This window comes from Stegodyphus dumicola, chromosome 2, assembly GCF_044657685.1.
Source record: "Stegodyphus dumicola isolate Sdum_Otavi_A_Nest chromosome 2, ASM4465768v1".
NCBI lineage: Eukaryota > Metazoa > Arthropoda > Arachnida > Araneae > Eresidae > Stegodyphus > Stegodyphus dumicola.
This window is the reverse complement of record NC_140769.1, coordinates 91,199,229-91,223,775: the sequence shown is the minus strand read 5'-3', so window position 1 is coordinate 91,223,775 and position 24,547 is coordinate 91,199,229. Positions and strand designations below refer to the sequence as shown.

The 24,547-nt window shown below is 31.2% G+C and overlaps 1 protein-coding gene across 2 annotated transcripts in view; it reads right to left on the bottom strand.

Annotated features, from left to right (window-relative positions):
* The window catches only part of LOC118189640 (H(+)/Cl(-) exchange transporter 7-like), a 128,116-nt gene that overhangs the window by 48,369 nt on the left and 55,200 nt on the right, over window positions 1-24,547 (bottom strand). For both annotated transcript variants that reach the window (XM_035360296.2, XM_035360295.2), the window contains exons 11-17: window positions 23,423-23,533; window positions 19,535-19,589; window positions 10,738-10,798; window positions 10,476-10,611; window positions 9,995-10,088; window positions 1,712-1,893; window positions 1,439-1,618 (exon numbers count right to left, since the gene is read on the bottom strand). In XM_035360296.2, the coding sequence (XP_035216187.1) occupies window positions 1,439-1,618; window positions 1,712-1,893; window positions 9,995-10,088; window positions 10,476-10,611; window positions 10,738-10,798; window positions 19,535-19,589; window positions 23,423-23,533 (819 nt within the window). The remainder of the gene's footprint in view (window positions 1-1,438; window positions 1,619-1,711; window positions 1,894-9,994; window positions 10,089-10,475; window positions 10,612-10,737; window positions 10,799-19,534; window positions 19,590-23,422; window positions 23,534-24,547) is intronic.

The following is a 24,547-nucleotide window of genomic DNA, read 5'->3' as shown; positions in this document are numbered from 1 at the left end:
TACATTGTGTTATGCAGAAGTACTACTAACCTTCAAGTCCCCCTTAGGTAATAATGTCATACAGTGGCTAGTCAAAAGTACTGACATTTAGCAGATGGAAATGTACGAGGGCTATCCAGAAAGTAGATTACGTTTTGGAATAAAAAAATAAACAAAGTATAGGAAACAAATTTTATTATATACAGATGAAAGCCACACTCAAATACTACTTTTCTACATAGTCACCATACAAATTAAGGCATTTATCGTAGCGATGTACGAGCTTGGAAATTCCTTCGTCGAAAAATTCGGCCGCCTGCGCCTTCAACCACTTCGTTACCTCTTCTTGCTTTTCGCTGATGATTTCGTGCAACAAACTTCGCGAAATTTGTGGAAAACTCAAAGAAAGTTCCGTTATTGTGAAATTTCGATTTTCACGGACTTTAGCATCGACTTTTTCGAGAAGTTCGGTGGTCACTATGCTGGGTCTCCCACTTTGATCTTCGTCGTGAACATTGGTTCGGCCATTTTGAAATCTTATGACCCACTCCACCTTCAGTGATAATGTTGTCCCCATACACTTCACGAAGCTGCCGATAGATTTCTATCGGTTTACAGTTTTTTGCAGTCAGAAACCTTATTACTGAGCGCACCTCGCAGCTCGTGGGATTTTCAATTAACGCAGACATTTCAAACCGTCACAGTATCTGAACGGAGCACAGCACGAACCTCTCACTAGCACGGCTAGATGCAGACTGAGCTGCGCAACGCTCTGACCCCAAGATGGCCGCGCTAGCCCCGCCCCTAGTGGACACAGACGGAAACGTAATCTACTTCCTGGATGGCCCTCGTACATCAAACCTAATTCTACACAAAAAGTAAGGGGTATTTGAGAATATTTTGAATTTTATAAAAAAATGTCCAAAAGCTGAAGGTAATACTGATGTAGCAATGAGTAATGTTGTTTATAACAATATGTGAAGTAAGCAGAGACAATACAAATCAGGCATTAATGTTAGAGATAATCTTATCCTTACTAATGACCACATCTTCCCTAACAGTGTCTTTGATAGTGATGAACAAGACAACTGTTGTGTATAGCAATTTTTGAATAAGTCCCAAAGAAGTCAATTTTCTCATCTCATGCTGCTTTAGTGTTATTTATATCATCCTTTAATGACGGTACCATATACATAGCACACTTTTCAGACAGTACACATGGAAACTTGGTTAATTCTTAAAATTTCACATAAAAGAATAAGAATTATAGGTTCACAATTTTGCCTTTTTTATTATTGATTATTATAAGTTAGTAAATATATTAAACAGCCATTTTATATCTACATTAATTATAAGACACTGCATTTAAAAATAAAAATATCAACGAAAAATACAATAGATCATAATAATCAAGTTTAAATTATTCCAAATGTGAAAAATAATAAAACTTGAATCACACCTCATTGAATAAATCACCAATCCATTTGGCAGTCATAACAGCCATCATGAGAGGTAATCCAAAAGTTATATTGCCAATGGCTTCCATTAATATAACTGTCAAGCTAATGGTCATTCTAACAACTCCACCTAACATTGCTGCTGCTCCAACAATAGCAAATTTTGAATAGCAGAGACTATCCTAAAAAGAGAAATGCTTATTGAATAAACAGCAATAAAACACTTTTTAAAGCAATATCACTTCACCTCAATACTTATTATGAAAAGTTCTTACTGTAGAGAATCCAAAAAATGCTCCTATTTGTGCAATGCCAAGTCCAAAAAGTCTTCCCCAAGCAGCTCCAATCATTAATGTTGGAATGAAAAGTCCACTGGATATGCTTAAACCATATGTCCAACAACCAAGGAATAAATAAGCAAAGAAAAACAGACATAAAGTAGTAGCATGCCAGGTGCCTTAAAAAGAATTTCCATATCAATTGAAAATATACATTACAGATATTAACGAGTACAAAGAATTTTTCTTAAAATTATATCCCCCCGGAAAAAAAAAGTTTCATTCAATTATGAAATCACAAAACATATTCATAGTAATGCTCTTCCTTTCACGGACGTCTGGGCTATCATTTCAAAAGGACTATGCCTGGTCACATATGGCATGCCTTTCTACTGCATGCTTCTCCAACACTTTCTTGGTTGGTGCAATCACCAGATCTCTCCCCAGCAGAACACATTTGGGCTCGGATGAGCAGGCATGTCTGCCTATACTTGTATTATGCAGATCTAAGTTGCCAATTGGAACATATATGACAAGCAATCTCATAGGAGGACATCTGCCAAATCCAAGGTTCAATGACCAGCAGGATAACAACTTGCATCAGGGGCAAAGGTAGGATAACATTTTGGGCTCTTGTCATTATTCATTTTCCATACATGTACATCACACCTACTGATTTCCATCCCATTCCTTTAACTCTTTCTTGGTGAGCTGCTTGTATGTTATAGCATATCCTACCAATTTTCGTCTCATTCTTATAACTCTTTCTTGGTGAATTGCTTTTATGTTATAGTATGTATATCAAATATCAAACTAAACAACTCAAGTATTAAGTTTTTTGAAACCAAATATCAAACTCTGAAGGGGGATGCTCACTTAGGGGCAGAAATTTATACCACTACATCACTTAAGATAAATATTATTCCTACAGCATTTCAAAACACAACTGGAGAGGAAAGAATTGCACTGGATAGAAAAAAGTGTTGCATTATTAGTTACTTATAATAATGCTTAACCACACAATGAGGTGACTTCTAAACCATAACCAATTATTTTAGAACAATTACACTTGTAATAAAAAGAGGAAAGGAACAATTATGTTTCAAGAAACATTTATTTAAAAAAAAAAAAAAAAAAAAAAAAAAAAAAAACATACAATTTTATATCAAGGGATTAATTTTTTTTTGGTACTTTCTGATCATCCACATCCCCATGAAAAGTACGACTACATCACCAAATCAGATTTCTTCTTTTCTTTTTTACATCCTATACACACACTCACGTACAAAAAAAAAAAAAAAAAACAAAAAAAAAAAAAAAAAAAACAGATACCTGGAGAATGAATTTAATCTGTAACACTCTTTAATATTTTTTAAAATTTATTTTCCTATTGTAATTTCATATATGTATCATTATGAAACAATTTTCAAGCAATAGATATAAAAAACTAATTACTAAAAATTCCTAAATAATTATTATAAATATATTAAACTTCTAAACTTGCCATAGATGGCAAATTTTCTAGCACAGTCTCCTTAAATCAATGATTTTACTTGGATACATTTATTCGAAAAAGGCATGTATCCAAGAGACATTTTTGATTTCCATACAGTTTTGATATTAAGTTGGTACTCATAAAATTTGTACTTTTCTAAATGAGAGCTTTATTTATTTAATTTTTTAATGTGACTTTTGTCTGCAAATATATTACAATTTCTTTAGGATATGTTCTAATAACATAACTTTCAATCAAAGAAATAAATTGTTTTTCTTTAAAATTTTATTTTTGCTTATACTTGAACATATCTTTTGAGTCAGCCAGAAGTTAAATTTACCATACATATCTAAAATTTCTTTTGGAATCTGTCAACTTTTTATGTGAGTAGTTTTTCAAGCATATACTTGACGCTGCCGGAAATTATGTAGTGCAGCTCTCATGTTGAAAACTGTAGAATATTAACTAGTATGCACTGCATAATTATCATTCTTCTTCACTCTATGTTTGGGAAATGATATCATTTTCTCCCTTTAATTTTATTGCTGCTGTAAATATTTATTTGTTAATGAAAAATATTTTACAATATATAAGGCCAAAATGAATTACTACTACTTCCACAACAGTTTTGTCTTTTTCTTAATAGCACTTTTGCATTTTAAAATGTACTAGTGGCTTTTTTTCAATCTAAATAATCTCTATAAGATCCAACCTAATTAAGACCAGCAATTATAGTTACAAGTACGGCTAAAGTAATGATTTCTAAGAGGAGGAAAAAAAAAAGGGTAAATTCATATAAGTATTTTATTTCAATATAATAAACTGATATTGCTAGATTTCTTAAAAATCTGAAAATCTGATTACTTAATTTTAATAAAGAAAAACTAACGATTTCAAAGCGATGACTAATCAACATATAATCACTAATTAACTGCGGAATATTCTAAGTCAGTGTTTCTCAACTGGATTTACTCCAAGGACCGGTAAACTATTTCGGTATGTTCTCGCAATAATTTACCAAATTAGAGGAAATAAAACCCAAAATCAATGAGATTGCTGCTGGTCTCTGTTGCTGTCTAAAGCACCAATCCTAGGCGTTAAAGCAGTTACAGCAAGAGCACGTCGATTTCGATGTTTCGTCTTAATAACAGTCATAGCCGAAAATGTAGTTTCACACAAAGGCAAAGTTGAGGGAAAAGGGAATAAAATCTTCAATGCCTTAGCATGAAGATTGGGGTATTCTGTTGCAGTCTTTATCTAGAACTGATATATATTTACTGAATTGAACTGTGATTTAAGTCCTAGATCTGAAGATAGTTGAACAAGTTCTGTTTCCTCAACTGTAGTAAGATTGTTATTGTAATTATCAATAAATAGACTCATTATCCACAGTTTACCTAAACACACATCTTCTGGGGGATAATACTGATCAGAAGCCATAGAAAGTTCATTTAAATGCTCCAAAATATGCTGGTAATGCTCTTTTGATCCATGTCATTAACATCAATGTAATCAAAGAAAGAAACAAACATATCAAAAGTGTTTTTTTCCGCACGTTTGTACCAGAGTTCCAATTTCTTCTTAAAAGCATCAATCTTATTGTAACGTAACATCAACCTGTATTTGTAAGTTGAAAACGGTATAATTTTTACCTCGAAGACTTAAATTTAGTTCATTTATCAGTGAAAATATGTCTGATAGGTATGAAAGCAAGGCTACCCATTCTTTGTTCTGAAAATTTCTGCTTAATAATGACCCCTTCTGATTTAAAAGCAATTGTACCTAATTTCTCAAACAACCGGTTAAAGACTTTTCCTCTGAATAGCCAGCGTATTTCGGCGTGCAACAATAATTGTACATGATTCGATCCCATTTCTTGACATAAAGTTGTAAACAATCTTGAATTAAGGGCTTACTTCTGATAAAATTTACAATTTTTACCGATTCCAGAAGAATGTCTTTCAGTTATAGGAGCAATTTCTTTGCTGCTGAATGCTCACGATGAATAATGCAGTGAGTGACTATTAATTCTTCTGATGCTATGTCTGTTATTCTCTTTGCAACACCTATATGTCTTCCAGTCATAGCAGCAGTGCCATCAGTACACAGACCGATGCCTTTTTTCCAGTCAATGGATTTACTTTCAATGTAATTCTTAACTGTCTTAAATATTTTAGTACTGGTTGTTTGGGATGGTAGTTCGATACAACATATCAATTCTCTAATATCATTGATTACAATGTCATATAACATTGTATATAGTCAATATAACAGACATAACATAATAATATGGCACTATTTGAGATGTCCATTGACTCCTCCATTTGGACATCAAACCATTTCGATTTACGAATATCTTGCAGTAGTTGACTTTGATAACTCACATATTCTTCGACGAATAGTATCATTGGACAGAGGAAGAGTTTTTATTTTATCTGCAGCAAATTGGCCCACCACTTCACAACACACCTCTTCTATTGACAAGTTCTTCAGCAACTAAGTATGCTTTCTTAGATTTGGCAATACACAGAGCAACTAAATACGATGCTTTTAAAAGCAATTTATCAACCGAGATACGTTTTTTATAAGCATCCTTTTGAATTTTCATCTCCAAACCTTTTCTCCGGAAAAGTCCAGCGATTTGCTTTCTAGTTGTGGGTGCTTCGTTTGTAAATGACGCAAAAGCTTGAAAGGTTTCATGCTTTTGGTGGAAAGAACATCTCTACAAATAACACATTCAGGTTTTGGACAATTTTCTTCTGATTGTGGCCAAAGGACAAAGCCATATTTCAAATAGTCTGCGATATAGTGCCTTTCTTTTTTTGGCAGATTGTGGACTACATTCACCTTCATCTGTATTCGAAGGGGCGGACGCGTACTTGGTTTTGGAGAATGCTTTCTTTGCATGAAATTTAGTAATGTGCCTTTAGTTTCTTCTTACTTATACTGGTTATTGATTTGTAATCTACCTAAAGTTACAGAAATAGTAGTTATAGCAGAGTATTAAATTCAGAAGTTATTAAAAACTTATGTTGATAGTTTTCAGCTGACCAAACGTGCAGAAGAATGTAAGCAAGATGAAAAGGGAAACTAACCTAAGCCTTAAACACTATGATAGATATTCAGCATTCAAGTAATCAGCGATACTCAAGGCAGACGGGGGTACACTAACTGGTGTACTAAGTGTACAGCATGGCAATTTATGAAAGGCGATTAGGTACATAGTTGTCAGTTTGTTATATTTTTCATCATCGATCATATTATTTTCTAAACTTGTAATATCGGTTGTTGGCCAATGACACATACAATATTGGACAGATAGCTGGATATTTTGCGGACCGGCAAATATTTCTTGTGAACCAGCATTTGAGAAACACTGCTCTAAGTGACTTACTGTAACATAATTGTACAACACAGACTCTTTTGAGAGGAAAGGAATGTTATATAGTCATGTAAATGAGAAAAATATCAAAAACTGCAGATAGAGGAAATATAATTGCTTTCGTTTTGCATAATTTGGAAATAAAGATAATTCTTGAAGTAACTCTGATGAAGTAAGAATGATATCTAAAATAGAATATTTGTAACAAAAGACACCTCATCAAAATTTTGCAGAAGGAGCTGATCTTAGATATTTGAACTCACATGTATAAATTCATCAACTTTCATACATACAAATTCAAAATCCATTTACAAAACTGCTCACCAGTGGATAATTAGTAAAATGATTGAGCACTAAAGTATTTTCGAGCAGGGTTCATATCCTTGCCAGCAGACTGGCTGAGTTTAAGTTTTTTAATTTTTTCCTGTGTGTAATGTGACTAAGAAACACTTTTTCTTGAAACATGATTTATGAAAACAGTCCATTTAGACAGATAGCCCTCAAATAGTTTGCCATAATTTAAAAATGTACTCTAATCTAACTCATTACAAAAACAAAAGTGCAACATCTAATTCCTTATTTTTACATTTGTTCATACAAGAAAACTGTAATGGGACATTTATTGGATCATTTTTATGAATTAGTATCCCATTATAAATTCTTCATGTAACTAAAATTTCTAAAGGTCTAAGTATTAGTCTAAATATTAGATCTGGCAAAATATATTCAGGAATAACTAACACAGACAAAATATCTTGTAAAATACATTTCCAAGTAGAATATTTTTAAGAAATATTCCCAAGAAATACATTTCTGTTTATATATGTTTGGTAGATTTATATAAATTATTTAAATTTCAGTTGTAAGTGAGTGAGTTAGCAAATGTTATAATGATTTAACACTAAGTATTTAGCATGTGTTAGGAAAATACCTTTACTTTTAAGGAATTCTGTTAACATCTATTGAACACATGCTTATTATTATGCAACGCAAATTTAGAATTAACTGACTTACCCATACAGTGATATAGGAATAAGGTGTGCCTTAGGGGTGGATTATTGATTAAATTTAAACACACTTATTTTAACATGTTCGCTGCCTATCACACACTGACACATGGTGATGTCTTAAGTGACAGTCACATACTGGTGCACACAGAGCAATGCCTTATTATTTATTCCCCAGTTAACTAGCATTACATTTTGTGTATGTATTCTGGTACTGGCAAGGAGTAAAGGTTAGAAAATAGTTGTAATATGTGGTTTTGAATTAAAGCAAATCTTTGTTTTGTGCGAAGATTATACAAGAATAACTCTCTGAAATATATAGTTTTTAATATTATTGTAACTACCTTGTAACAAATTCTTTTGTAATATACACATATATTTGTTTGTGACAAAGTTTCATCCTAAAATAATGCATATTGTTACTTAATTTTCTTATTTTAATACTATGCACCAACATGTAATGAGGAATTGGAAAAATAATTTTACCTCTAGTGCTAATCATGTGATGGCACAGTTATAAAATTCTCTAATTCTCTCTAAGCAATCATGTGATAAACATAATCAACATTTATCATATCTTTTTTTAAAATATATTTCTTATAATAAGTTAGTCAACATATGAGTACAACCTACTTCTATATCAGGGCGATAATTATCACCAAAACCTCACATGACCAGCAGTGAAAATGTTCAGTTAAAAAAAATATGGCATATAATTCAAAATAGAAATATGTTATGCCAACTTTTTTTTAGCCATTGATTATTAAGAATGATACTTCTAATTTAAAAACGTTTAGAAACCATATTTCATTTTTAATTATGCCTAGATATTCTATATATCCTTCTAGAATGAAATTTTCAGTGAGAAATATGCTATTTGATAGCAAAATATTCCAAACACATTTTACAATGAAGAAGTTTTAACAAAAAAGCTTATTCTTAACAAAAACAAGAGGTCAATTTTTCATACATAGCCATGATGCTATCGTTTTTATCTGCGAGAAAATGGTGAAAATTTTAGCATTCAGCAATATATCGACCAGAACAAAATTTTATTTATCTTGAATGTTTTCTTCAACACAAAATGGCTTTTAATCTAAAGTGAAGATTGTTACTCTGCCCTCCCCCAAAAGGGAGGTCATATAGAATAAATATTTTAGTTTACAAAACTAGTTGAAAATAAAAGATGTCCAAAATTAAATAAATATGGAAGGATATTGGATTATATTTTGAAAAAAAAATAATGTGCTTAAAAATTAGCAATCCAATATATTTAACAAAATAAAACATAAAAAATATGAACACTGAGGATACTTTTTGGGGAAAATACTTCCTGGGGATATTTTTTCCAGCGATACATTTCCTGAGATATTTTCTTCTAGAGTATTTTACTCAATATCCATTGAGTTGGAGTAAGTCTTGTTTGTTACTCAAATTTTAAGAACTACATATCTAAATATGTATATCCACAAAAATATATCAAAATGCAATGCACAAAAGAGTGTATTTTTCCAAGCTAAAGCTTAAATTTTGAGGAGGAAAGGTGTTTCATTCTGTTTACCAAGCAATTAACAACTTGGGAGTGCTGTGTCACTGGAAGGTTTCATTTTTGTGTGAGCAACTGGGGTTTGTCAAAAAGAAAAGAAGAAACATCTTATTCAGAAATATAGAGCATGCAGTGATGCATACTGTGTAAAAGATACCTTTCTGCATGTTTTATTTCAGCATGAAATATAATTTCACGCTGATTCATCTTGATTTGCAAGTTTTTGAAATAAAACTTGCAAATCAAGATGAAATTAATATCAAGAAACTTATTTAATACATAATGCTAATATAAAAAAATATATATTTAAAAAAGACCACCTCAAATAAACAAACAAACAAAAAAATATTGCTAAAATAAAACCAGATTGTTGAATATTGGTAGTTGATCCCCTTCAAATCTCATTGAAGGAAATAGCTGCATGAGCTTAACAAAAAAAAAAAAAAAAAAAAAAAGAGTCATTTACTATATACTTATCCTTTGCCTTTCAGCTGTCACAAAATACTTAATTACAATTGTATGCAATTATCCACGAAACCATTGATAAACATTTTTTTCAAATGCATTTTGAAGGAAAATATTTCCTAATTAATTTTTTAATAGCATATGCCTTTATGTGTAGATATATATATATATATGAGTGTGGGAAATAATCTCTTAAAAAAGAGCGTAATGCACAAAATGTCGCCAGGAAATATTTAACATTAATGCAATAATTCACAGTTACAATGATATTGCTGCATGATATTTCTTCAACAGCTAAGGTAAATGCCAACTACTTTTCTGCTATTTCAATAGAGGCAGAAAATATCAGATTTAACAGAAACAAAAAGCACATGTTACAATTTACCTTCAGAATCATGCAGTAAACTTCGAAGACAAGATTCAGGAGTCTGGAACCAAATTGACCAAAAGGTATTGTATTGACCACTATCACAAGCCAACTAATAAACATAAAAAATATAGCTAAAATAATTAATTCAATACCACTTACAAATACAAAAACAGGAATAATAAAAAAAAATTCTCAATTAAAAATATATTTAGTAAAATAATTTAATTGATAAAACTAAATTAAAATTTAGTTTTATGTACATTAAATTATTACCTATTAAATTTATACAAAGATTCTGACAAACATCAAGTGAATATATTACAGTACACAAATAGTGCTATAAAAGTGTCTTTAAAAATCAAAATTAAGGAAGAAAAGGCTTTTTTTTAGATGAAATACTTAAAAATATATGTATTCAGATTTGGAATAAAAAATATACAGTAACAGATCTTAAAGTTCTAGTATGAAGATATGCATGTACATTAGAAAATACTACCTCTACTGGGAACTTCACTTGGGAATTTTCATATGGATAGCAATCATTGATAAAAGTTGAAAGGAATGCAATTGTGACACCAACCATGCTTACCATGACTGCTTCAAAGATGCGAGCTAACGGGTGTTTTACATACCTTAACAAGAAAAAAAAAAAAAAAAAAAAAAAAAGATATACAGATAATTTAACACAAAAATTAAGAGTCATTATTATACAAATCTTTATACTTTAATAAGTAACTTCTAAATGAATGATTTCAAACCTTAATCTAAAAACAGTCAAAACATAATTCATCTGGTTGTACAGCGCACCCAACATTCCACCTAAATATGAGAATAAATAGGCATAAATAAATCTATTCAAATAATGTTCAAGAACAATAAAATGCATCACAATAAACATATTTTCAGGTAATTTTGAAGACATTCTTAGCAGCAAGTTTCATTACCTGAAACACTCAGATTATAAGCTGTAGTATAACTAAAATTATAAATAAACACAGAGTTATTGTTCTCTTGCCAAATTTACAGCAGTCAAATAAAGACTCAATGATATAGATGGTTATTTTTGGTTGAAGATAGACCATGTATCATTTGAAAATAACCAGTGGGTTGTTCGGAAAGTAATTTCATTTTTCTCTAAGAAAATGAAAGAAGATTTTCTTACGGGGAATAATTATTTTATTCAAATATATACTACCCACTCTAGCCCAATACCTTTTGCCCTCTTTCTGGCAGTAGCATGATTACAGGCTCATAATTTTTTTTCATTGCTGGCAAAAAACTGATGCAGATGATTTTTGACCTCCTCATCTGAAGTAAATGGTTTACCATCTAAAAAAAATTTGTAAAGATCGGAACAAATAATAATCAGAAGGTGCCACATCTGGAGAATATGGTGGGTGTGGCAGTATATCCCATCTAAGCTCTAAAAGCTTAAAAAAATATTAACCCTCTGTTGGAAAAACATAAAATTACTTTCCAAACAACCCAATACTAGTCCAACAATTCAAGAATTAACACTGAATGCTCAAGACATTATATAAAAACCAAGTAAACATGAATTTATATAGATAGGTGATTTTAGTGCAATTTTATGTTAAATTGTTGTATTTTTCTGCGTAATGTAACAAAAAAAAAAAAAAAAAAAAAAAAAAAACTTACAGATCCCTGTATTACCATAACATATATTGTAATTGAATAAATGTAATTGATCACTATATTAGCTGTAAGTATAATTCGATCCTCATATTGTCTTCCAGTAATTTTGAGAAAGCAGAAATACTAGAAATATCTCAGCGGCAGGTTGAAAACTTTATAAGGCTGTACAGAGCATCTGCTCTCAGTAGTAGTTGTTGCGAGTTGTTAGTTCAGTGCGAGTTAAGAGAATTGAGATATCTCCGGATTAGCTTCCTCTTTAGATGCAGTTCGCATTGCATTTTGTTTAACATGCTTAGTGGTTTGAAGTATAACTAGTGATTGTACTCTGTGACACTGTGAACATCTGTACGGGTATTTCTGTGGAAAATTCCAGAACTATGAAATGTTTCTTTTGGTAAAAAAAATTATCAACCTATCATCCATCCAGTGCGCATTCAATCAACTGAGAACCCGTATACACGCAACAATACATAAAAGTCATGCATATTCATATATTAATATTGTTTATTTATTAAAAGGAAAGAAGAGATGAGGAACAATTTATAAGGAACTTATATTTTAGCAAGTCAGAAGTTTTATACTGAAATTGTTAAATACTTTGGGGGAAAAAAAAAAAAAAAAAAAAAAGAGTTTTGCAGTTGATAATAGTAAACAGCTGAAGTATCACAAAACTGATTTCTCAATATTTTATAAACTACAACCCATGGGTACACAACTTGCTGAATTAAACAGTAGTATCCGATCTGTGATTTGTTAATGATGACACGGTACTTCCTCATTTTCAATCTCCAGAAAAGCTAAAATTCCAATTTTATATGATAAATAAATGCACACATTTATCATAGTTCATGTTATCAAGCTAAAATATCTCATGCAATAGTCAACAGAAGTTTCAATATATGATAGAAATTATGTTGACAGCAAATGGAAAGAAAAATAGTGCATATTTATCTGCCCATCTCTCCCTATCTATAAACAAAGACAGTGTGGGTACTTTCTTATAGCATAATGTAATAAAATAGTGCAAACTGCACACATTTGAATACTTTACAGATACATTTTTAAGAATGAAAGAAGAATATTTCCTTTTACAAATATATATATATATTTTTTTTACATAATAATGAATGGTTAATCTGCAACAACACAGATCAAACTTAGTAGTGCTTAGCGATACTGCCTTTATTTGTGGGAACTGCACGTAAGGGATTCTAGTAAATTAAAAGAGTATTCGCTGAAAACATCACAGCAAAAACATCGTGGAGAAAACAACACAAGACAAAAATATCGTGGTACAAAACATCGTGTGAGAAAAGAAAGCAAAGAGAAAACATCGCAGTTCTAAAACATTGTGGTACAAAATATCATCGTTGAAAATAAAGTGGCTCGAAAACTTCGCGGTTTGAAAACATCGTCATAGAAAATATCATGATAAAAAAATAAAATACCTACACATGACGATAACATCACACACGTGTTTTTTTTTTTTTTTTTCAGGTTTTAAAAGCTGTAAATATATTTTTTATTAATGATTTGGGAGCGCAAGAAGTAAAGAGGGAAAAGTTTCTCCTCTTCCTTCCGAAATTTTTGAGTGAAAATCAATTGATTACTGATCTTTTACCTCTAAATAATACAAAATGACTGCAGAATCATACATGTTTTAGGTATTAGTACTTCAAATAGGATGCCTTTTAAAATTCGTTTTCAATGAGACAAAATAACTTCCTTTTATTAATATAAACAACTTTAAATTTCAAAAGTTATTCATCGCACATCATGATTTCTATCATAAACAATAAAAACTAGCAATAATTAAACTGAATATATAAAAAAACCCTCTATATGTATGACATTTGCTTTGTGGTTTCAGGGTGCAACCACTGCACCACTAGAGCATTGTGTCACAATGCTCTAAAGGCTCGGTGGTCGCGCCTTGAAACCACTGCTCTTCACAATGGCGTTTGCTTGCTTCTCAAATAGGAATGTTTATTTTTACCCGGATATAGATAAGGGGTTTTGAAATCACAGATTTATTTTATTACTAAACAATATATGCACTTGCCCGGTAAAAAGGTCTTTCTTTTCCAGAGACTTTTCTCTGACCTCAACACACTTGCTTCCCAAGCAAGTATTGCGATTTTAAAAATTATTTCCTGTGGTTTAAATTTAATTTAAATATACTTTGCTGTAATTAAAAATAGAAATCGCATAAAGTTTTATTTAAATTAAAAATATTTTATGAATACTTTGGGACGAAATACAAATAAAATAAGTATGAATGGGAAACGAATGATTCGTATCAAAGCCAAAAAGACCAAGCCCCTCCTCATTAACATAAAAAAAAACCACAAATTTCATGTGCCAGATGAAAAGAAACAAAATAACGCTGGACATATACCAGCGAAGTTTAGATCCAATCAGTGTACATTTTGTAGCACAAGGAAGAAACCTTACAGAAGAAGATACACGTGGCGAAATGTACAATGTGGGCATGCATGCACCAAAAAGACAAAACATGCTTTGAACAGTGTCACAAAAAATATTTGTTCTTTGAAATTAAAAAAAAAAAAAAAAAACACTGAGTCTTTTTTCTATCTTTATTTTACTGAGTTTTTTAATCCATGCAGCCAAACGATGTTATTATGTAGGCACTTTCACTGCTATAGAAAAATTACATAAATGTTTATTTTTTATTTTTTCTGACGATTTACTTTGTAAAATAATGTAAAAAAATATATATTATATATTATGCAATTCCTACATGCATTTTGTTTTGAATTCGTAAATTTCGTCATTTATTGGAAACGTGCACGGAGAAAGGTAAGTTTTTTTTCCCTACTGACCTCGGTAAGTTTCAAAGTCCTAGACACGTGGTGGTTTCACAGTGCGATCACCACCCACAGAACAAGTGCAATGGGCAAGAGTAGATTTTTTTAAATTCATATATTATTTGTCTCTAGGATCATAATATTCAATTTCTAGAGTTTTTAGTTAAAAAAATTATAAAAATAATATCGCGTGCGTCAAAGGGTTAAAAGTTACAAATTTAATATTTTTGCAAACATTATATTCCATAACTATCAACATAAAGAGTATCACAAAAATTAGACTATTTCTAACTGTGTACGATAACAGAAATTTCCTTAAAGAAGGGATTTGTCAGGCTTCTTTACTAATAACGAAATCATATTTTCAATCTCCTTATATGAAGAAACTTGAAAGAGTGTTTATAGTTAATACGTAAAGAAAGATACTGCACCAATACTGTTACGTTTCCATATAGGTTCCTGGATTTTAAGTGGTTGATGACAACACTTGATGAAGAATCAAAATACAATTTATTCAGTCAGTATTACTCAGGACAGTTAAATCACGTTTACAGTCATAAAAAAAAAACTACGACAAACATGCTTAAAAAATCAGCAACACAGTCTTCAGGCTATAACTAGAGTACAACTCCCAACTCGGTTCGGTCGTGCTCACAACTCCGCATACTCTCCACGCTACAACTTGCGATGCACTTGATAGCCTTAGCGATGCACACTCTCGATGCACTTCACAATCCACTGACGAGACACTAGAGTGAGAATCAACTCAATAGACTTAAATACTGTTGACGGCACACTGACGATAGACTAACTACTCTGCATATCAGCAGGGTTTATATAGCTTTTGGCTTGCATTCGAGACCATTCTGGGCCAAACCAGTAAGAATTTGTTCTATAATGTTCTCCGTCTGTCCACGGCATATTGGCAATTTTTTTGCCAAATGGGCAATTTGTGCCAAATATGGCAAACCTGCCTTCCCTTGCCATTTTCTGGCAACCCTAAACCCGCCTTGCAGGGAATTTATCTTGCTGTAGCTGCACATTTCATAACAATATGAAAGATACCTTCACATATACAACAGTGCTGTTGTGTTCAAGGGTAACATGTTCCAAGAATTATCATGAGTAATATCAAAAATTAAATACAGGGTTCATAGCCAAATTTTGGTTAAAAAAATAAGTACCTATAAGCACTTTTCAAGCACATTTTAAGGAAAAAAATAAGTACCTGTCTAATTACATTATACACAACTGCATAACCTTAAAAGAGAAATTAGACTTGTAATTTAAAATATGAGAAATTCAGTATTAAGAGAGAATGAGCATTACTCAACCATAGAAAACAATTACATTCTTTTTTTTTTTTTAATTTTAAATAACAGTTCAATTTATAGAACTAGTTTACAATGAAAGGGGGGAACTAAGCAGAACTAAATTATATTACAAGATTTAATGATAGAATTTCAGTTCAAAATAGAGAAAAAAAAAATAATAAGCCATATTTATTACATTCACTTGGCTTCTAAAAATAAATACAATTGATTTTTCCACTCATATTAATATTTAAATAATTTAACTTAAATTCTGAACATTTTCTTAAATTTTCATTGTATAATAATTTTTCCTTAACAGATATTGCAAGCAAAGTAATTTAAGTAAAAATAAGTAAAAAAAAAGGACCTTTTCTGAAATTAGAAGATGGGAAATTGCTTCATGCAGTCATTCTTTAACAGTAACAGCTTAACTAACTGGCACACTCGGAAATTGCCGAATACCTGAAAATTCCGGATAAAAGAGGAAGAGGGGTAGATTGTAGCCGTTCTTTAGATTTTTAAGCTAAATAATGCTTCTGACATTTCGATGTGTGCATCATATAAAAAACAGTCTAATGGAACTGAAAAATAATCTGCTTAACAAGCACAGTAAAACTCTTTTATCTCTCCGAAATATCGCAAACGTTATTATGCAATACTTGCACCTTAAGTCTTTCGCATGTATTATTACACAATTGGAATCAACGGCTGCCGGTATTCGGAGAATAAATAATTAAATAAAGGAAAATGCCCCTTTGCTTCATCTGGTTTTCACCGCCATGCGCCCATGTGAAATATTTATCACTGAGCAGAACATGTCGCGCTCTGCACGATATCCCTGCCGTACTCATATTGATTAATAAAGAGATTTACCAATCTAGGGTGTTTTTCATTCTAATTTTAAACAGACTGTGTTATATTTCTTGAATAGACTCATTCTTCGTTTGGGTTGGTAGACCGCAGAACTTTTAGTCCTATTCAATCCAGGTTGAAAAGTGACCAAAAAAAAAAAAAAAAAAGCCCGTTGCTTGCCTTGCTGAGAACTGTAACGGTTTCAATATTCGAGATTTTGTGGAGAAAGGAGAGAACCCCCAACTTCCGTGCGTTAAAATGCATTGGGGAAAAAAAAAAAAAAAAAGACTATTCAATTTCTTTTACTTTATTTATGCCATTTGGAATATTATTCCTTAGAAAACTAATCTGGGTTAAAACACACTTACCCATTTTTTAACTTTATCTATACTTCAGCAGTTACTGCAAATATATTATTATAAATATTCATACATATGCTCATAATATAAGCATACCCATCATAATAAATGCGAATATGAAATGACCACGTGGAACGAGAATGTAAATTATTAAAATCTTGATAGAAATTCAAACATGTGTAGTATTGGGAGGGAGCAAAAGAATATGGAATGTATCAGAATTTTCTACCGCTTTCGAATTCTTTGACCAATAGAGTGACGTGCACCTGTCTGTACTCGTGTGCACCAAAGTTTATGTTAATTCAGAGAAAGGGGCGAAAAGCTATTTCTGGGAGTATGATTCACCATTTGCCGTTTCATATGACACCCAAAAGGGCCTTTTTTAACATTTTGTGTTTTACCTTTATTTATTAAATATTACACTGGGTTAGCGAAAAACGCGGGGACCCCTTCTGCGAATCTCTTTGAGCTTGAGTCAACATTCCATATAAGGAAGAAAAGTTGTTTATTTATTTTCGGCTTTGGTACAGGGAAAAAATGTGCGTGTGTTAAAAAAAAAAAAGCACTAAAAGCAAAAAATAAGCACTGAAAACAAAAAAATAAATGCTTTAGAGGAAAAGTAAGCACCTATAAGGGCTTTTATATTTTATTTTCAAATATAAGGACTTATAAGCGCTTGTAAGGATCGCTATGAACCCTGAAATAAAACAGGTTTGCTTGTAACATATTGTTATGTTTTTCTTTAATTCTCCTGATACCAGTTGTTACGTTATTTTCTTCCTTCACGTTCGTACGGGGTTCGTGTGGATTTGGAGTGAATAACTACGACACTTGATGAAGTATCGAAACACACTTTATTGGTCAGTATTGTCAAGACAGCTCCAAAACACGTTTTTACAGTAGTTGATGAACTACTATAAACACACTAAGACGATCAGCTACACAGCCTCCAGGTTATCAGGCTATCACGATGGAGCTGTTATAAGAAAAACATGTTGCTACCATTACATTAACAAAAATCATAAATTTATGATGTTTAACCCCTTCGCGCTGACTGTCATGTATACGTGCCAGCAATGAACACACTTATCTACCGGCCGACATGCAGGCATGCCAGAGCATTGTTGTGTTTACTACCGACTGTCACGTATTTGTGCCAGTACCTTGGAACGTTTTTCAAACTATAATTTCTGCCACAAGATGGCACTGTATGTCCATATGGTTTCAGATACATGTACATTAGACCTTCTACTCGAAATGAGAGAAGCATGACTCACATACACGTGTTTTTGATTATATAAACAAACGGGGAACTAAATGTTTCCGAATTGCGTGATTTATGACGTCTCTTTAAATCTCACTTTATTCGCACGTGGTAGTTGTTTATTGTAAGTAGAAGTTTTATATGCGCTAAAGCGTTGAGTATTTCGGTTTACAGTTCAGTTTTTAGAAAATAATTAGATCTTGTTAGACATGAATTCTTTCTGTTTTTACCGTTTCAATGTCGAAGCGTCGAAAATGTTTAACAGAGCATGAAATAGCAGAAATGATGCAAAATATTTCAGATATTGATTCTGAAATTCTGATATTGATTCTGAAAGATTAACTGAAAGACATTTTCCAAAACTTTGTTCAGAAGAGACTGATAAGAGAATGAGATGACGATGCTTCGTTTGTTCACATTCCTGGAAAAATCCTCCAAAACGGCAAATGAGTTATTACGAGTTCAAGGAATGTAACGTAGGACTGTGTGTAGATCCCTGTTTTAAAATTTTTCATACGAAAAGAGAATTTTAAGTAATATATTTAGTTTTCAGATGTATAATGTTAAAAGTCATAAAATGGTGAGTAATTAAAATAAAATGTGTAAAATATGCATTTAAACAAGAAATAAGGTAATTAAAGTATATATATAAAAATATCTATAAAGCATAAGCCGTTTAAATATTCTTTAGAGCATTATTAAACAATGCGTTGATACTTCGGAAATTTCATGGATTTAGGCTTAGTAGCAAAAAAGCACCCGGCCCTGGAGAGACGCTCGCGGAAGACACTGCCGGCCTCCGCGATAAGCGCGCGTTTTCGCTACCTGGCTCGAAGGGGTTAAATTACTTATATATATATATTTATGCTTTTTTTACTTATCAGCCATTATTAGTGTTAGACAATGGTGGCTCACAATATGAATCAAGTGAATTACTGAGTCACTTAAAATTTTTCTAGATTATCAGCTTTCTTATTATGAAACAATACTTCCTCTTTTTCAATCTCTGAACAAACTACAAGGTCTTCTTCAAGCTGCAATGAGCCTGCAAATGCTACAAAGACATTATTTCGTGCATGTCAGATGCTATACTTTGGTGATCTTCTGACTGTTGTCACTAGGTTGCATTTCGAAACTTACAACTTAATTCCCCTTCTCCTGAACTGTGAATTTGAATTGGCAAATATAAAGGCAGGACTGTAGTTTACCTTTTGACTAAATCATTTCAACTGCTGATTTTTCAAAAAGCGATGCACTTTCACACATGAAGAAAAATTGCTTACCTATAACACCCATGATAATATATAATGGCAGTTCTGCAACTGTATAATCCAGGTTCTGAAAGAAGAAAAAACTTTGCTATTTATAATCTGAGAATTAATTTACTTTTTTTATAAAACATTTTGAACAAGACATTTAGAATGTAAAATCTCACATTTTTGGGTTGAATATTTATTTACTATGTTTTTCTTTACGGACTTGACCTTTGTCACAAGTACGAAATTAAAGAACTTAAATCAATAATACATAAAATGATTAAGGGTTGTGCAACCTTCTTTTGATAGGATCAGTTGAAACGTTTGCATATAATTAATGGCTAAGGGCTGTTATGATAATTTTAACCCGCGGGAAGGCGTGTGGGGTGTATCATACCCCAACCCTATATAAAAGTGGAATATTCCTAACTTGTGAGACTGAAATTGTGTGCTGCTTTCAGTAGCTGAGTTTCTAGTTGTGGTTGACTTTCAGAACCGCTTTTTCTTTGCCAGTCTGTTTCAGAAAAAGATTTATTGGTATTTTGTTGGAACTGGGGTATGACACACCCCACGCACCTGCCTGTGTAAGTGTTTTTCTGACTGAATATTTAGTTCAGAAATTTAAGAAATTTATTTCTAGAGTGTAACAGTAAATATTTCTACTCGCAAGTGATTTTAAAGTACTTGACATTAAATTGTTAAAAATTTCTAACTCCATTATGTAAAAAGAATGAGTCCCTATGAACTGGAGATGCAACGCATGTGAGATTTATTAGAAATATTTGAAAGCGATGAAGATTGCATTTTGGAAACTGAAGATGAAACTAAGAATATTTTCTACAATGTTTTGGTTTCGAAAAAGATAAAACATTAATTCCTGATGTTCCTAAAAAAGGAAAAACTGTTCTTATGCTTTCAACATTATATAACAATCATACTATAGATGATACTATTGGAGAAAATAAAACTTCAGGAATTGTATGTTTTAATAATATGACAAAAGGAGCAGTGGATATGGGAGATGAAATGTCAGCCAATTATTCAATTGCCAGAATAACAAGGAGGTGGCCAGTGGTTATTTTCTTTCCTGCACTGAATGTTGCTGTAATAAATGATTGAATTATATTACATTCAACTGCTAATCTACCAACCAGAAACAAAAGTCTGTTTTTGAAGGGCTTACCATTACAATTAATGAAAAAAAGTATTGAACAAAGAATCACAGATTAATACTTTTCCAAGAAATTGACGTACTGCATGCAAAACAAACGCAGAAGCTTTGACGAAGAATTAAAACGAATACGTGAAACTCAAAACAACTAAGTATGAAAGATGTGATAAATTTTTTTGCCCTCGCGCCAAGGACAGAAGAAGGTGAATGCAACGTTTAAAATGTGAAAATATTCTGTGCCAAGAGCACATAAATGTATTTTGTTTAAAGTGCAAAGAAATAAAATAAGCATGGTGTATTAGAGATGCAATAAAACTTAGAGGCATGATGTTTATTTTTTTATTATTTTCATTTATCTTAATTTTAAATCTAAAATTATTTCGAAAATTAATTTTTTGAAACCCAATTATTATTCACTTATTTATAATACACAAGAACACACACACACACACACGAAAAAAAAAAAAGTTTTAAAACTAAATAATACTATTTTTATTGTATTTTAAATATTGGGGTATGTGATACCACACGCGCCCACTCTAGTAACTTTTCTTGGTGCGACTTCCGCTGGGTTAAACAAATAAATTAATATGAAATACATCAAAATTCAACTTATGTAAGTATTCAGTTGAAAAAAATTCTAACAGTGAATTTTCAATAATATGCAATACAAAATCTTGCCAAAGGATGCTGAGTAGAATGAATAAACATCCAATGCTTGGATGTTTATTCATTCTATGGCTTAAGAAAATAAAGCAATTATAAAAGTAAATGTGAGGTCTTTGGTGCTTTTTCTTAGCACTTTATTTAATTTCATGTTAAATAAATACTAAATTTTAAGCACAAATCTGGTTAATTTTCAAGAATTAAATACTTTTCTGAGATAAGCTTTAAATTTATGCATTTAAAGACCTTTTTTTAATTGAAGCTGTCATTTTAATTTGTCGTGCAATTAAGTTAATACCTGATGAAATTACTTTGGCAAAATTCTCACACTTCTGATTAGCAATATCAATTGTAGCAGAAAAGTAATCACAAGTACAGATTCTACGATTATCCTCTTTATGATGTTTTTCAACAATTAATATTTCAAAGATATACTTTGAATTCTAAATCAAAATTTTCAATCAAACCTGATTTATACCATTAACATAGTCTCCCCTTAAATTTTTACACAAGCTATTGAAATTTTTTTTAAATATTCATGCAGTTGTCTCCTTCTTCAACGTATTTAGAAAACTCCCTTAAAGGGAGGGAACATAGTTTCATTAATTTTTTTTTTCCAAAAAATTGAAATAAAAGTGTGATATTTAGTGATTTATCGCTTACGCCTGGCTAACAGAAAATCTATCCTTTTTTGAGAGATTAGACACGTATATAATCTGACCCTCATAATTTACCTTCAAGTAAATATGGTAGTTAATAATAACAAACATTTTTAATGCTACATGTTACGGTTGTCATAACTAAAGAATAACTCATTAATTCTCCTGCCTATACAGTATTATCTGACAAAATAAAACCTAATTATAGAAATAAAATTCTACAGCAAGGTTGTGATAATTTATATGCATTTTTAAAAACATTATTTAAATAGTAGACCTAGTATTAGAAAAAATAGAAATTACTTTTTAAGGGTCAAATCTGACTTACTTAGCTTAGATTTCAGTGAAATTACTCAACAGAACTTAAAAACTTTACAATTCCTGCTTAGTTTAGATACCATACGCATACACACTAGTGATATTTCTCCTTTTAAAAATATTCCACTTCAATTTTTTGAATATGTATAATGCAAGGATAGTAATAATTTTTTTCATGTGTTAAAATGGAGTTAGATTAAATAACAAGATTTTATTATTTTATTTTAAAATTAAGTAATCTATGTTTTATGTTACTTCACATCATTTTAGAATCAATTTGTTAAAACAAATAAATGCAACTAGTGGGCAAGCCTGTCAGATGAGCAGGCTTCTCAAGCAAACAACCAATTGGTAAATAAATTTTTTGTTGCCAAATTAGTGTTTTGAGAGCTTTTAATATCTTGCAACAACCCGCAGCAATCAATAACTTATATCTCGTGTAACCCACAACAACCAATTTGTAAATAAATTTTCTGTAGCCAATATAGCGTTTTTATAATTTTCAATTAATATCTTGGCAGATTAAAATCGTACGAAGATGAGAATGGTCGAAATGGCTTCTCACAAATTTTTGCCATCCGAGGGGTACTTCTCTCTCTGCCATTCTGGAGAAGATAACTTTACAAACAAACAGAGAGACAGATGCACACAGATTTTAGTAGTATAAATTATATTAAATAATTATTTTTTCTCTTAAAAATTTCAGTTTTTAAAATACAGAAATAAGGAATAATTTTAAAGAAAATATTCAGCTATTAATAAAATAATAGAAACTGACATTTATTACATAATTAAAATTTAAAAATATTACTTAGTTTCTTTTTATTTTAAAATTCTTTTTATGCTTTTCTTTTTATTTTATTTTCTAAACCTTCAAATATAATGCAACAAACTACAAGTAACCAAACCTTCTGTTAGAGAAACTCACAGGAGTAATTAAACATTCTATTCACCTACATACAATTCCATAATTTTAATATTATTAACTAATTTTATAATTATAATTAAACATTATCAATTAAAAAAATTAATGAATTAAAAAAATTCAATGATTCTTAATGCAGATAGAAAAAGAAAAAAGAGAATACAACTAAAACTTACATTAAATTTTCCAAAATTGATCAACCCTGGATAAGATAATTGTCCAAAATGACCACTGTACTCACTTAAGGCAGCATTTAGTGTGAAATAAGATACCATTGAGCAGAAGAACTGAAAACAGAAAGTTACCAAATAGAAATTGATAAATTTGTACACCCTTACATTACTTCAATTTAAAATACTTAAAACCTTACATAATCAAAAACTTGCATGGACATTTTGACAATAAAACTATAAATAAATATTTATTAATACAGTCAAATTAAAATACACTTATTACCATAAAAATTTTGGCACCTTGAATTGTCAGATCATAACAAAACTCGGCATGGTGGGACATGCCAGGCCATGCCAGACAAATACACATATGATTCAAAAAAAGCAGCTTGATTGTGCATTGAGTAATGCCATCAGCAGGCATTAAACTTCATTCTCCCTGACATGTTGAATTCTCCATTTCTGAAGTTAACAGAAAAGTCTTCAGGAAGGATCAATTATTCTTACTTGGTATTTCTGCTGACATAAAATTCAGTACAATTTTGGAAGATTTGGCAGCTCATATTCCTGATCTGCTTTCACAATGAACACAACAGCAAATTGAGCTTTCAGAAAAACAAACAAAACTTAGATAATATTCGGCAGTTGATACAAAATTCCAAAATTCTGATATAGAAGATAAATGATATACCAAAAAAAATTATCCTTGCAATGAGACATATCAGAGAAATTGGGCTGCATCGATTATTGAAAACCCATTTCTTTCCTCCACTACTTGAAACTATGTCAAAACTCAACTTTGAAGCAACAGACAATGTCAACAAGATATGGTGGGATAGTTGTACTATCTCTTCTCCTCCACTATTACGAAACATTATGGGTGAGAACATTTAAAATCTATTAAAGACTACCACATATCAGCAGCTGGATTTCCAAAGCTTCTTTTGTCACAAACAGGCTGTAAACCTGTGATCAAAGCTTCTAAAATGTTGTGCAGCACTGATGCCACAGATGGCTTGATCAGGACGACTCTCCTATCAAAATGTATTATGCCAAAATTTTCCCCCCAAAATATCTTTAAGGTGCATTATTTAAAATAAATAAATACAAATAAAAATAAATAATTAT